The sequence below is a fragment of the Choloepus didactylus genome, chromosome 5 (genome assembly GCF_015220235.1).
Source record: "Choloepus didactylus isolate mChoDid1 chromosome 5, mChoDid1.pri, whole genome shotgun sequence".
Classification (NCBI taxonomy): Eukaryota; Metazoa; Chordata; class Mammalia; order Pilosa; family Megalonychidae; genus Choloepus; species Choloepus didactylus.
In genome coordinates, this window is record NC_051311.1 from 11,102,700 (window position 1) to 11,115,701 (window position 13,002).

Consider the following 13,002-nt stretch of genomic DNA (forward strand, 5'->3'; position numbering starts at 1 on the left):
ACATTCAAACTGGCACAAGAACCAAGAGAGAAAAATAGAAAATAAAGTGGAGAAGTATAAATAAAAAGATATTGACAGCTGCCTGGAAGAAAATGATCACATACAAATGATTAGGCCTCAGAAGGAATCAGACTTCTCATCGTGAACAACAGGAGTAAGAAGACAATGGAGAAATGCCTTCAAATTTCAGAGAGAAAGTGATTAGTTACCTGAATTTCTGTACCCAGCCCAACTATCAATCAAGTTTGAGGTTATGGACATCTCATACATGTAAAATTTCAAAAAATTTTTTATCTTCCATGTACTTTCTCTGGAATGTAACCTCCATAGGGCAGGAAGTTTTGTTCACTGGTGAATCCCATGTACCTGAAACAATACATGGTACATCAAAGGCACCCCATAAATATTTATTAAATAAGTAGTATTCTTTAAAATGTGGGAGAGAAGGGGTCCAACCCAGAAGAGAGGTGAAAAAATATGAAAGACAATGGTGCATAGAAGCTCCAGGAGACAACAACGCAGCTGTGCTATTCCAATTCAGAGCAGAACAGTGAGCATCATGGGGGGTGCCTCCAAGGGAAAATCTGAACTGATGAGTAATCTGGTGTGTTAAATTGTACCAAGATTAGTTTTATACTCTGGTGGAGATTTCAGATAAGCTAGCAGTAAACTGGGAAAAAAGTTAGGCAATTATAAACTCCAGAAGAAACAAAAAGTTATACATGTTAGGCAATGTAATCGTAGTGTACTATGTGGCTAAGCTGGGAACAATTCTTGCTTGGTCAGAACGTAAACATTGTATATTGATTTAACAAAAAATTGTGATTAAGATACATTGGGAAGATGAGGGGAAGAAAATACAATGGGAAAATGAGGGGAAGAAGATAGGGGATAGGATGAGAGCCCTATCTTCATTTAATAATAATAAATACTTAATAAATCAAGAAGCAGCAGTAAAATAAAGTTATTTAGAAACACAGAGGTAATACCAGAAAAAATTGCTAAAAGAGTTAAAGTGGTTGACCTGGACAAAAGAAATGGAGATTGGAGTGGAGTGGAACAAGAACTTGCTTTTCATCGGTATAGTATAATTTTACTTTTTAAGCTATGAATATGTATTACTTTGATAATACATTAAAAAATGCTTTAAAGAATTAAACTATGGTATTTAAGAGAGTGTAGGCCTTTTCTGCCTGACCAGTGAAATTACTCTTTGATGTAAAACCACTTGCAGAAGTGGGAACTTGGGATGGGTTTTGAGATTTGGTTGAACATACAAGGAGAGACATTCCAAGGTGGGATCAGCATGAACTTGAATTTAGCAAATTATAAGGGGGGACAGTGAAAAGGCCAGTTGCCAAGAGTCAAAAGGTAAGTTGTGGAGCAGTGGGAAAATACTATTTCTATAAGGAGAAGTCAAATAATAGGACCTTGGAATCCAAGTAGAAGAATTTGAACTTGTTTGGGTAGGATTCAACTTGGGGTTGTTGTAGATTCTTGAACAATGAAATGAGGTAATAAAAGCAATGTTTTAGGAAATTCAATCTGAAAATTGCATGCAAATAGTAGATGTGGGAGGGTAGTGTTTAGTCTCTCTCACCATCATCTTCCCAGCACCTGTCTCAGGGCATGGCCCACAGTAGGTGCTCAACTGATATTTACTAAATGATCAAATGAGAAAAAGGCTGAGAGTTGTTGTAGTAATCTAGGCAGGAAGTAATTAAGCCCTGGGCTAGGAAGGGGTAGTAGAAATGGAAAGGAACAGGTGTCATTCATACACTCTTGAAAAAAAGAGTAATGCTATAATTTTCTATTCTAATGCCCATTTTTGTAAGTCATTTCACCTGAAATTGTAAACCAATTTTTCTTATAGTAACAATGTAACAAACTGGTTATGTTCTTAGGTACCCTTCAATAGTTAATTTATAATTAATCTAATATAGTCCAATCTAAGTATATCTATCATACATAACATTTTATAGGATTATTTCCAGGAAACAGATTTTAAGTTCCAAGTTGGAGGGCATTATTCTGGTTATCTACTGCTATGTAACAAATTACTCAAAACTGAGCAGCTTAAAACAATAACCATTTTATTATGTCTCAGAATTTATAGGTGAGGAATTTGCGCAGGCTCAGCTAGCTGATTCTTCTGCTACCAGGGGCATCAAATGAGATAACTCAGTGGTATTCAACAGGTGGATGTGCTGGCCTGGACAGTCCAAGATGGCTTCATTCACACGTCTGGTGCCTAGGTGGGGATGGCTGGAAGGTTGGGGAGCACTGGGGCTGTTGACTGGAATACCTACATATGGCCTCTCCAGCCTGGTACCCTCAGGGTAGTCGGCTCTCTTATATGGCAATTCAGAGTTCCCAGAAAGTGTTTGAAGAGACCAAGGTGGAAGCTTCTTCTCACCTAGCCTTGGATATCATGCATGTCACACTTCAGCCATATTTCCTGGTTACAAGCAAATCACAGGACCAGCCCAGATCAAAGGAGAGGTGTGAATCCAGGTATGCCTGATTCATTGGAAGACCATCTTTGGAGACTAACTTCCACAGCAGAGATTTAATATTCTAAATCTGTGCAGGTGAAAGTACCACTCACATCTTCATAAGAAAAAGGTATATTAATGAGTTTCAAACTGTACTCTCAAGGAAACCTACTGTTTCACTTAATACTGAATAATGGCAGTCTTTTTTTTTTTTTTGTATTTAGAAGAAAAACTGGGATTAATCAGATTTTTATCCACTTTTGTTCCCCCATCAAAATATTTCTTAAACCCTTTTGCCTTATACCACTATTCCTTACTAGTGTGACAGAAAATTTTTTATAAATTTTTATAAATTTTTGTGCTTCTCACATAGCGTTTTCTCTTCCCTGGTTCTGTGATGGCACTCAAGATCTCTGTTCTCCATTGCCTATTAGTGTGTATGTCAAGTCTGAAAACAGAAGGCCCTTGCAGACACTTCCCTTTCTTGCTTTTGTTTTCATAAAGCCTAAGCTTCCAGAATCTGTTAGGAAGGGGGAGGGAAGAGACAAGATTTGAAAGGCAACAGAAGTTGGTCAATACCATGAGCAGCAGATGTTGTAGAACTTCACTCCTTCGCCCTTTTCACCCACCTCCTTTCCCTCCCCACACCCATGAAGTCTCCTGACTCACATTTTTGGAATCTCTAGAGATTCATGGAGAAGAGTTTGAAAATTACTGCTCTAAGTAAATCATTCCTCATATCTTCTGAGTTGGGGAAAAGGGGGAATGATGAAGTAGAAGATGAGGAACTTCAGATATGGGCTACCACACTTATTTTCTGAATGTGTAGGGGATGAAGGAAATGGAGTTACAAGTGACGGTAACTTTTCTAGACTGGCAGGCTAGAAAAACTGGAGGGCTGTGTAGTTGAATTAAGTATTGGCAGGGAGCAGAGGATAATTAATTTCACTTCCGGAGTGTTAAATTTGAGATTATGATAGAGCTCCCTAAACAAGGTGGCCTCTAGGCAACTGGAAATGGAAATGTCACACAGGTGAAAAGCTGGGATTGAGACAGATCCAGGCAATTGCTGAAGTGAGCTCACAGAGAATAGTGGAGGACTGGGGACAGAGCCTTCAAGAAATCCGGCTGCACTGGCTGAAAGCTAGTGGCCCACCTGCCATCTCCAGCCCCCAGGCATGTTTTACCTCGCTCACATTATTTAAATTATTTTTAAATAAATGGTCAATTTAATTTAAGAATTGGGAGTTTTCACAAAACCTGAGTATGACTTTTCTTTAAAATAGGAAGACTTGACAATGTCCACCCCACGTTCTCCCATGCAGAGAGTTAAGTCACCACTGCTTTCTTTAGATGGAGGAGAGGCTGTCCTGGTGAACACAGCCCCTTCTAATCAGCTTCACTCACTTAATGGCAGCAAAAAGACTAATAGTCAACAGAGACCAGTGAAGGTGTTGGATTTTGTTGTTTCAAAGATGGGGGAGACTAAAGAGGACAAGAAAAGGGAGAAATCAAAGATGTTAGAAGATGGAGGCCATTAATGGGATTCAGGGGTTGGATGACGCTGGAAGGGATTCACAATGTAGATGAAAAATTAGTTTTAGGGAGGGAAAGCACTGTCATCCCTGGATGACAGGATATAAATATGGTGAAGCAACTAGGTGAAGGATAATAGGACTGAAGGGATAAGTAAAATTCTACCCTGTCATTCATCAGACTGGACTAACAGATATACATAAAGCCAACTGCAATGTTAACAGGATCCAGAATTTCTCCCAAGGACATGCTGCATCTATAAACAGTCACAACAACCCCCTTCTTGGAGTGATTTTTGCTTTCTTATTCACTGAGAAACTTGGATCTCTCAAGTCAGACTATCATAAATTGCTGTTAGAAATGATAGCATTAAAAACGAAACATCCCACTCTTACTTGGAGGATCTAAGACATGGAGAAGCAGCCTGGAATTCCAACCCAGGTGCAGAGCTTTGGAGAAGGGGCTTCTGAAGACAACATCCCGTATCTCTCAACTTTGTAATTTCTAAGGGAACAGGACCCCAGGTCCACTTTCTACTCCAGACCTGATGTTGACCCCTCTACTCACACAGACTTGCTTTGCTTTGAGCCTATCAAAACACTGCTTCATCTAAATTTTTTTACCTTAACTCTACAGGTCTCCCTAATCCTGTGATAACTCCACCTTTCCTTTGTTTGGTGAGATGCCCCAGGGTTCCCCTTGTGAGCTTTTCCTCATTGCAATGGGTTCATAAACCTGAATCTTTGGGGCTGTGGCTTAATTTCTGGTGGTATTAGGGTGGCTGGGCAAGGACAGGAGACATCGGAGGTTTTCATAGTCCAACCCTTCATTTTACAAACAAAAATTGAAGACCCAGAGAGTTCCTAATTGTCTTTTCAGTTCTCCTTCCCCAGAACCTCAGAGTCATTTACACATGAAGATAGCCTTTATGATATCCTTCTTCTATAAAAGGAGGAAGCCAAATCAACTTTGGCAGGGTTTTCTTCAGACTTGCAAAGTCCACGTTTATCTGGGCCTTTAAAGAACATCTTTACACTTTCTGCTTACTCCAGGTCAGTCATTTCTCAGATGTTGGGATTGATGAGTTCTTAAAATTTATCATCAGCAAAGTGGAACCTCTGATTCACCAAGGGCCTTCTCACACCTAGTGTTCCACATTTCTTCAGCAACCTTCTTTCTTCCCTAGGGGGAATTCCCTTTTCCTTTCTTATTCTGGTCTCCCCAGCTGACTAGCAGGGAAGAGCAACTTCTCAAAGAGAAAATCATGTCCCACTCCTCATTCAAATCTTCTTCCTTTTTCTGGCATACCCTGCTCTAAAAAGTTGGGCTGGGAATCAATTTTTTTCTCCAGACCAAAATGAAAGCAAAACACTTCTATATATATTATATATATATATATATTTATGTATGTCATATATATGTATGTATACATATATCATTTTATTTAAACATACTACACAAAGTGTCTAGCTAAGTGCATCCGCCTTAGCTCTGGGGAATTCTCCGCCGGGAAAGTGGCGGGGAGCCGCCATCCGATCCGCAGGCAGTTTTTCAAAGCAGCCTCCCGAGAAACTTTAATTTGCAACCCCTCGGCGACGAGCTGTCGCCGAGACTGCGAGCCGATTGGTCACCTGGGCGCCTTGGCCCCGCAGCGCCTGCGCCGTCCCACTCCCCGCCCGCACCTCCCCGCCCCGCTCCCCGCCGCACCCCCTCCCTCCCCGGCTCCCCACAGCCCTGTCGCCTCTCCTGCGCCTGCGCCGCGGAAACGGACGGATCGGGCGGTCGCCCGCAAGCCGGCGAGCGCACAGCCGGGAGGGCAGACGGGTCAGGCCGGCTTGTTCTTTCCCGAGAAGGGAGGAGGGGGCGGCTTTCTGGGTTTCCTGGATTCCCCCAGACCCCGTAGCCTGCCCCGGCCGAAGAGGGAGAAGTTGAGGAGCCTCGGGACGCTCTGCCGGCTGCCGCCGCCATGGCTGCCATGATGGATCGGAAGTGAGCCTCAGGGCGACGGCTGCCGGCGCCGGCGCTTCCAGTCTCCGCTCCCCGGCCGCCCCGCCCGGGGACGCGCGGCGCGGAGTGTGCCGAATCTCAGTGCCCCCGCGACCGCGGCTCCCTGGCGCTCCCCGGAGCGCAGACCCTCAGCTCGTGCTCGCTTCCTCCAAGACTGAGCGGCTGGGAGTGGCTCCCGGCCTGCAGCCCCTGCAGCGAGGAAGATGGCGGATCCGGCCGAGTGCAACATCAAAGTGATGTGTCGCTTCAGACCTCTCAACGAGTCTGAGGTGAATCGCGGCGATAAGTACGTCGCCAAGTTTCAGGGAGAAGACACGGTCTTGATGGCGGTGAGTGATTCCCCCTCCCGCCCGTCCCTTGTCATCGGACCTGGCTGCACCCGGAGTTCAGGGGAGTGGCAAGGTGCAGAGTTGAGAGGGAGCAGTGGTGTCCCCAGCACTCCCCAGTTGGGTTTGGCGGTTCAGATAACCCCTGGTAGGGAGACTGTGCAGCTGCCTGGGTTTTTCTGGATCGTCCCCGCCCGGGTCTTCGGCGCCCAGAGATGGGAGGCGCCTGGTTTCAGCCTCGGACACTCCCCCACCTGGGGCGCTGGAGGAATCGTCCGGGGAGCAAGTTTAATGCATATTTGCATGTGTTTAGGTGTGTGTGTGTCGTTACTGTTGGTGATGCTGCTAGTGTTTTAGACAACCCCCAGATTTACCATTCATAAAATACTTAAGATGTAATTTAGGAGTTCAGCCAGCAGTATTGAGCTGTGAGACCAGCGCTACTGTACCTTAAGTAGAGGAGGCGCTTAGTTTTATAGGAACGTATAACTGAATGTTCAACCATGTTGTTTCTGGCTCGGGTGGAGAAAAACTACCAAAATAACTGCAAATATGCCTGTATCTCAGATGTTCACCCACCCGCCTTTGAAGTGATGAGTGACTTTTCATATTAACAGTAACAAATGGCGAATCGAGGACTGAAAATAATTGTGAGTTTCCTTTTGAGGCGGACTGACAAATTTTGTCTAATCTTCTGGCGGAGCTAGCAGATTCACATCTCGTCAAATAAGTGTTCAGCAAGATCCAGAATCTCACCCTTTCTGGGTTTTATGAACTAATTGTCTAGGAAAGAGCCTTAACTTTTGGTGTATATCAGAGAGAGCGAGAACTATAAGAAGCAGACTTGAAAAAGATAAAAAATGACCAGTGAACTAGTTTTCTCATTCTTGGTATTAGATTCATACTTAACAATTAGGACCTAACTTGAAATAATTGATTTAAATAACCCTAAGGATGCTGGATTATTGTCTCTTCGTAGGATAAAGCATAACTTAACTAGAGTTGGCTGGTCATTGTCAAGGATTGCAGAATGTGAGGTTTTTTGTTTTGCTTTGTCTTGTTTGATATCTGATTTTTTATGCCTCTGATATTAAAATAGCATTCCCAGTTCAAAGAGATTAACATGGAGAGAAAGTTACATGGAGAGAACAGTGAGCTGTGGCCAAAAATAATTTCACCTTTCTTGGTAATGCCATGTGGCAGAACTTTTTCTATATGGCTTTCATGGTACAAATTCTTAGTGTTGATTTTTTCCGTATTGGCACCCCATATTCGCCATGTTATTTGGGTAATTTAATTTGGAAATAAGGGCAGAGAGGCCACAGGAGATGGGATATTGATGATTGAAAGCATTAGCAAATAATCTCTTTGAGGTTTTATGTGAAGGCTCCCAAAATTCAGCTTTAGAAAATGAATGCCTTAGTTGCATGTTGCTCTTGCTAGGCTTTTGGCAAACAAGTCATTAGGTCACTAACAACTGCCAGCTCCTACTGTGTGAAGACTGTCAGTCTAGTTCTTTCTTAACAAGTCCGCAAGAAAAATTCTTGCTATAAATGACATCATAGGGAAGCCAAGATGTTAAGTACAAAAGGAGTCAGTCATCTTTTCCTTTAGGATTGTCTCTTTTACATAGAATCAGAGGAAGCTTGCAAGGCCTGGGTTAGTTGGCATACATGAGGCGTCTAGTTTCTCAGAGTTTTTCTGATTACTCAGCTTCAACAGTAGTTGACACATCAAAGCTGTTTTCCTTTCAGGCTCGTATTAAGAATGTCTTATTCCTCCAGAGTTTTTGTGTATATAGCATTTATAAGTATTGCTAAGACTTTTCCTAAAATGCTAAAATTTAGGATTCATTACTGTATTAAAGACAGATTGGGAGTAAATCTGCTGCTGCAGCCCAAATATGACATATAATGTGAGGAAAGAGCTAAAAGAAACAAATAATTGCTCCAGGAAGCATACATCTATTCTAGGTAGTTTCCTTTGGAAAAAGTTGTAATGTTAATAAATTTAAATGATAATATTGGAAATAATGGCTTAGGTGATTGAGTTGTGAATCAGTAATGAACAGTTGGCCTTTAGGTAAATTGGTAAGCATTTTAGTCTGGTTGAAAAAAAAAACAGCATAGTATAAGCAAAAATACATTACAGCTGAGTGACTATCCTTAAAAAATGTAAGGCAACATATTTGGTTCATTATTTTCAGGAACTAATTTCTTGCATATTATAAGTGCATTAATTTGAGGTCTCATATTTTGTTCACTTTACTAAATGAGCTGTTTTGTTTTCAAAAGAGGCTTGTTTGGGAATTTATAATGGCAGCTGGGAAGAGTGGAATTAAAAAAATCTCTAGAAAAAAATCCTCTCTTGGTTTGTTTTGTTAATTTTACTGGATCCTGATCCTATTTCAAAATAAATAGGAGGGAGTTGCTGCAATGCAGCTTTTAAAACTGAATTGTTTTAAATGTGGTATTAAAACATTTTCTACAGTGTTTGTTCAAGTTAAATAAAAATTTAAAGGGTAAGTATGTTTTAGTTTATGCTGTTACTGAATTAGAAGCATAATCAGTGCTGATATAGAAAATAATTTTTAAGAAATTTAAAGATTTTCTTTAAGGTTAGTTTCCGATACTTCGCTGTTAAAACGTTTTCCTGTTATTCATATGTCAGCGACTTTAATTTAATATGACCCCATGCAGGCAAGTCTTTATAGTGTTTCTCTTTGTGCTTTGCAACTTTTGTAATTAAGGGCTTGGTGAAGTGCTGTAAATCTTAACATATTGTATAAAATTAATGACAGCTTATAAAAACCTTTAAATGAGACAAATAGAATGTTTGCTTCAAAATAAAATTATGTTTAGTCAGTTTTAGGAAAACTGTATAGATAAAAAATGACAGTTTTTTCCTCTCTCCTTTTAAACCAAGGTTTTTAAAATAAGAGAATTTGTTATCCACAAAAAAGGGAGGACTAGGGAAGTTGCTGAAAACACCAGAAAAAAATCAATAGAAAAAGAACTCCTTTTATCTATTTATATACTGTAAAGGTAGAACATAATGCATTTCCATCATTAAGAATCTTTGCTAATCAGAATTCCTTATATGGTGTACTTTAGAGGCTGCCAGTACACAAAACAGGCCACTGTATGTAGTTCATTGAAATTAGAGAATAAAACTAATTACATCATCTTGCCCAGTTCCTTTCCTAAAGCAAAACATTATTCCTCTTTAAAGTGAATGATGATTTGGTATCTGAACCTTCTACCTGAAGACTGAAAACTGAAAGAGCAAACCATACTGTTAGTGTTTAAGTGAGTAAAATCTAATATGACATAATCCTGTGTGAGGTGAAAAGATTACTATTCAGAATTCTAGAGGAAGGCATAACCCTGCCAGAAGGGTGTCCTTCCTAGCCAAATTTGGTGTTCAGCCTGGTCTCTGCACTCAAACAGGAATCACTTCGTTTAAGAAATGTAAAGTATGATCACAGTTCAGATAATACAATTATTCCTATTTGGTTCTGTCCCTTTGAAACCAAGTCAGATGTGAGTACATCTTGTTTGTAAAATGGAAATCTGAAACTTTGATTATTTTTAAACCTAAATAGAAATAAGGGCCTCAACATGTACATTTCAGGGCTGAGAACTAGGCTTCTTTAATACAGCTGTCCAGATACTGAGTTTTCCTTTGTTTTGTTTAAAAGATGGTTAGTTGAGAGTACCTTAATTATAGACGATTAGAAATAATTTTATGTTTCATAAGTCTAGTTTTTCATCCCAGGAAACCAGGTTCAGTCAGTAACTTTATGACTAGAACTCTAATCAAAACATTAGTTTTACTTAATATATTTGTATTTTACTTAATAAAATAAAGTAAAATAAAAAATTTTGTTTAATAAAATTATATTTTCATTTTGGAATTAAATCTAAGAAGACTGTTTTGTCAATTTAATGCTAAGCACTTAAGTTTTTATTTGACAGTAGCATAACCTTCTGCTTAGTCCCAGCTCCTTGATTATTTTTGTTTGCATATCACCTTTTAGTGGTTGCCCATAAATATTCTTTTAATAAGGTCATAATAGTAGTTTGCATATTTGCTATTAGGTGATGCTAGTGTAAATAGCTGCATAAATTACTTTTGAAGGAGGCTTTACTATTACCAATCCTATCTCTTTCTAAATGGTTTAGAAGCACTTATTTTTTATTGATATGTAGATTGAGGTAGGGCATAGTTCAATAGTGTTATTCTTTCTATTTCTTTGTTTATTTTAATAAATTTTATTTGACTTATTTTGGAGGGATGCAGATATTTCATACTTTCATCTGTTTTCTAGTAATTAACTTGTTTCTTAAAAGAAGAATTAATCATTATTTAATTTTTGCTTTCATACTATTTTTATACACTGGTTATTAAACCTATGTTTTGGCCAGCAACAATCTTTTTTTATTTCTTTACCAGATTGTGTGTTCTTTAAGTTTAGAGACTGTCTCCATTTCAATTCAGTTAGCATTATTTGATCACATGTATTTAAATCCTAGTATACAGCATCTTAGTTTAGTATTCAAGGCTGCCCAGCCTTATCCTGTTATTCTTTGAATCCTACAGTATGTACTAAGTAAATATTATTTCTAAGATTGTCTTCCTCGTCTTGGCTTTTCCTATGCCTAGCACCATATCTGTTAACCTTATAGGCACTAAATAAATGTTTGCTAGATAAATAAAAAGAGACAATATTTTCTGTTTGCATAGAAAAAAGAGTGGAAGGAAATACAACATAGTATTAACATTGGTTATCTCTGGGTTGTGACTCTTATTTTGATTCACTTTTGTTTGTTTTCAGAATTAGTGTATCATGAATATATCTTGTAAAAAAAACAAAACAAAACAAAACAAAAAACAGTCAATTGTCCTTTTTAGCCACGCCTGTAGAATTGGATATTAATGTATCAGTAGCATCCTAGTGAGACACTTTTATATATGTCATAAAGAATAATTAAACACTGATGCCTGTTTTTACTTGCTGCCAAAGTGAGGTCATCTTAGTATATTGGTTAGGAATGCTTTTGGCTGCAGAGGGGGAAACAAACAACTAATAGTGTCTTAAATAAATAAGGGATTATTTTTCTCACATAACAAAAAGTTTGGAGACAAGCCTTACTGCTACCATTTAAGACCCTGACTCTGTTATACTCTGTTATCCTTTACTGTTCACTTCTCAGCAGCAGCATCTTGTTTGCAAGGTGGATGCTGCAGCTCCAGGCATTCCTTCCATGAAGAAGTGATGTTCAGCAGAGATGGCCCCTTTTATCAGAAAAACAAAACCCTTCCCTGAGACCTTCCAGAAGACCACCACTTACTTCATATTATTCAGAACTGGATCACAGAACCACTATTTGCAAGAAGATTAGGCAAGCAGGCATTTGGCTTTCCAGTCTTTTTAGTGGCAGTCCTAAGGGAGTTGGGAATGACTTTGGATAGCTCTTTAGGAGTGTCTGCTTCGTTATTACTGTTATTGCAGGCTTTGGGGAGAGAGGCTGCAGGGTATAATTTCTACGAAATGATATCTTTTTCAACAGAGATCTAGGAGATATTCTATAATATTAAGGATTTTTGCGGGGTCATGTTTGTTTTGTATTTTAGGGCCTAGTTTCTTCCTTTTTCCTTTTCCTTTTTTTTTTTTTTTTTTTAAAGAAGAAACTAGGGAACAATCAGACACTTGTTTGCAAATACCCAGAACTCCTGCTCATCTGTTCTTTTATTGTACCTAAATAGCCAAGCGTTTTGGGAGCAAGTCATACAACGAAGGAAATAAAGATGATTACCAACCTCAGATGGGCTCCCAAAACTGCCTCATAGTCATACCTCATTTTTTTTTTTCACCAAGCTCTCTCATTCCTTAAAATGCCCATTTTCATGTCTTTTCTGTTTTCTTCAAACCTTTGAACCACTCTTTCTCTAGACTTCTTACTCAGTAGTCTTGCTTTCTAGTTCACAGAGAAAATGGAAGACTTCATAATGTAATTCCCACTTCTACATCAAGAAACATACCTGTATTTGCACCATTCTCTTCCTGTTAGAATAGAAGGAGTATTCCTTCTGGCATTCCTTCCTTCTGTACGCTGTATAAGCCTCTCCCCCATCTTCAGACTCTTGTGCTATTAGATTACTAGATTGTTCCTGCTAGTGTTTTACTCAGGTCTTGCCCATCTTTAAAAAGTCTTTCTTAGATTCACTGCCAGATTCTCTGGTTATCTCCCATTATTTTTCCAATCCTTTCCAACTGACCTTTGCCTTTGGATACTTTAGTTTTGTCTTGACTTTATAACAATATTTGACACAATTGCTCCTTCGTTGAAAATTCTTCCCTTGACTTGCTTGGACACTCTATTCTGATTTTCATGTCCCTCTGGCTCCTCATACTGCATCATTGGTTCTCAAAATGTGGTCCATGGGCTCCCTAGGATCCTTTCAGGAGGTCTACAAGGTCAAAGCTATTGAAAAGAATACCTAGATACTATTTGCATTTTCCAGTGTGTTGACATTTGCAGTAATAATGCAGAAGTAATGATGGGTGAAACTGCTGGTACCTTCATGAATTAAGAATGTCCTTGATGAAACATAAAAAATTACTTATGAAATTG

At 39.3% G+C, this 13,002-nt stretch overlaps 1 protein-coding gene across 2 annotated transcripts in view; it reads left to right on the forward strand.

Moving 5' to 3' along the window:
• Positions 1–5,773: 5,773 nt before the first annotated feature.
• KIF5B (kinesin family member 5B) overlaps positions 5,774–13,002 on the forward strand; it is a 45,487-nt gene continuing 38,258 nt past the window's right edge. Inside the window, exon 1 of one of the 2 annotated variants that reach the window (XM_037837933.1) lies at positions 5,774–6,367. In XM_037837933.1, coding sequence (XP_037693861.1) covers positions 6,242–6,367 — 126 coding nt within the window. In that variant the 5' untranslated portion in view covers positions 5,774–6,241. The remainder of the gene's footprint in view (positions 6,368–13,002) is intronic. The other variant, XM_037837934.1, reaches the window with a different exon arrangement.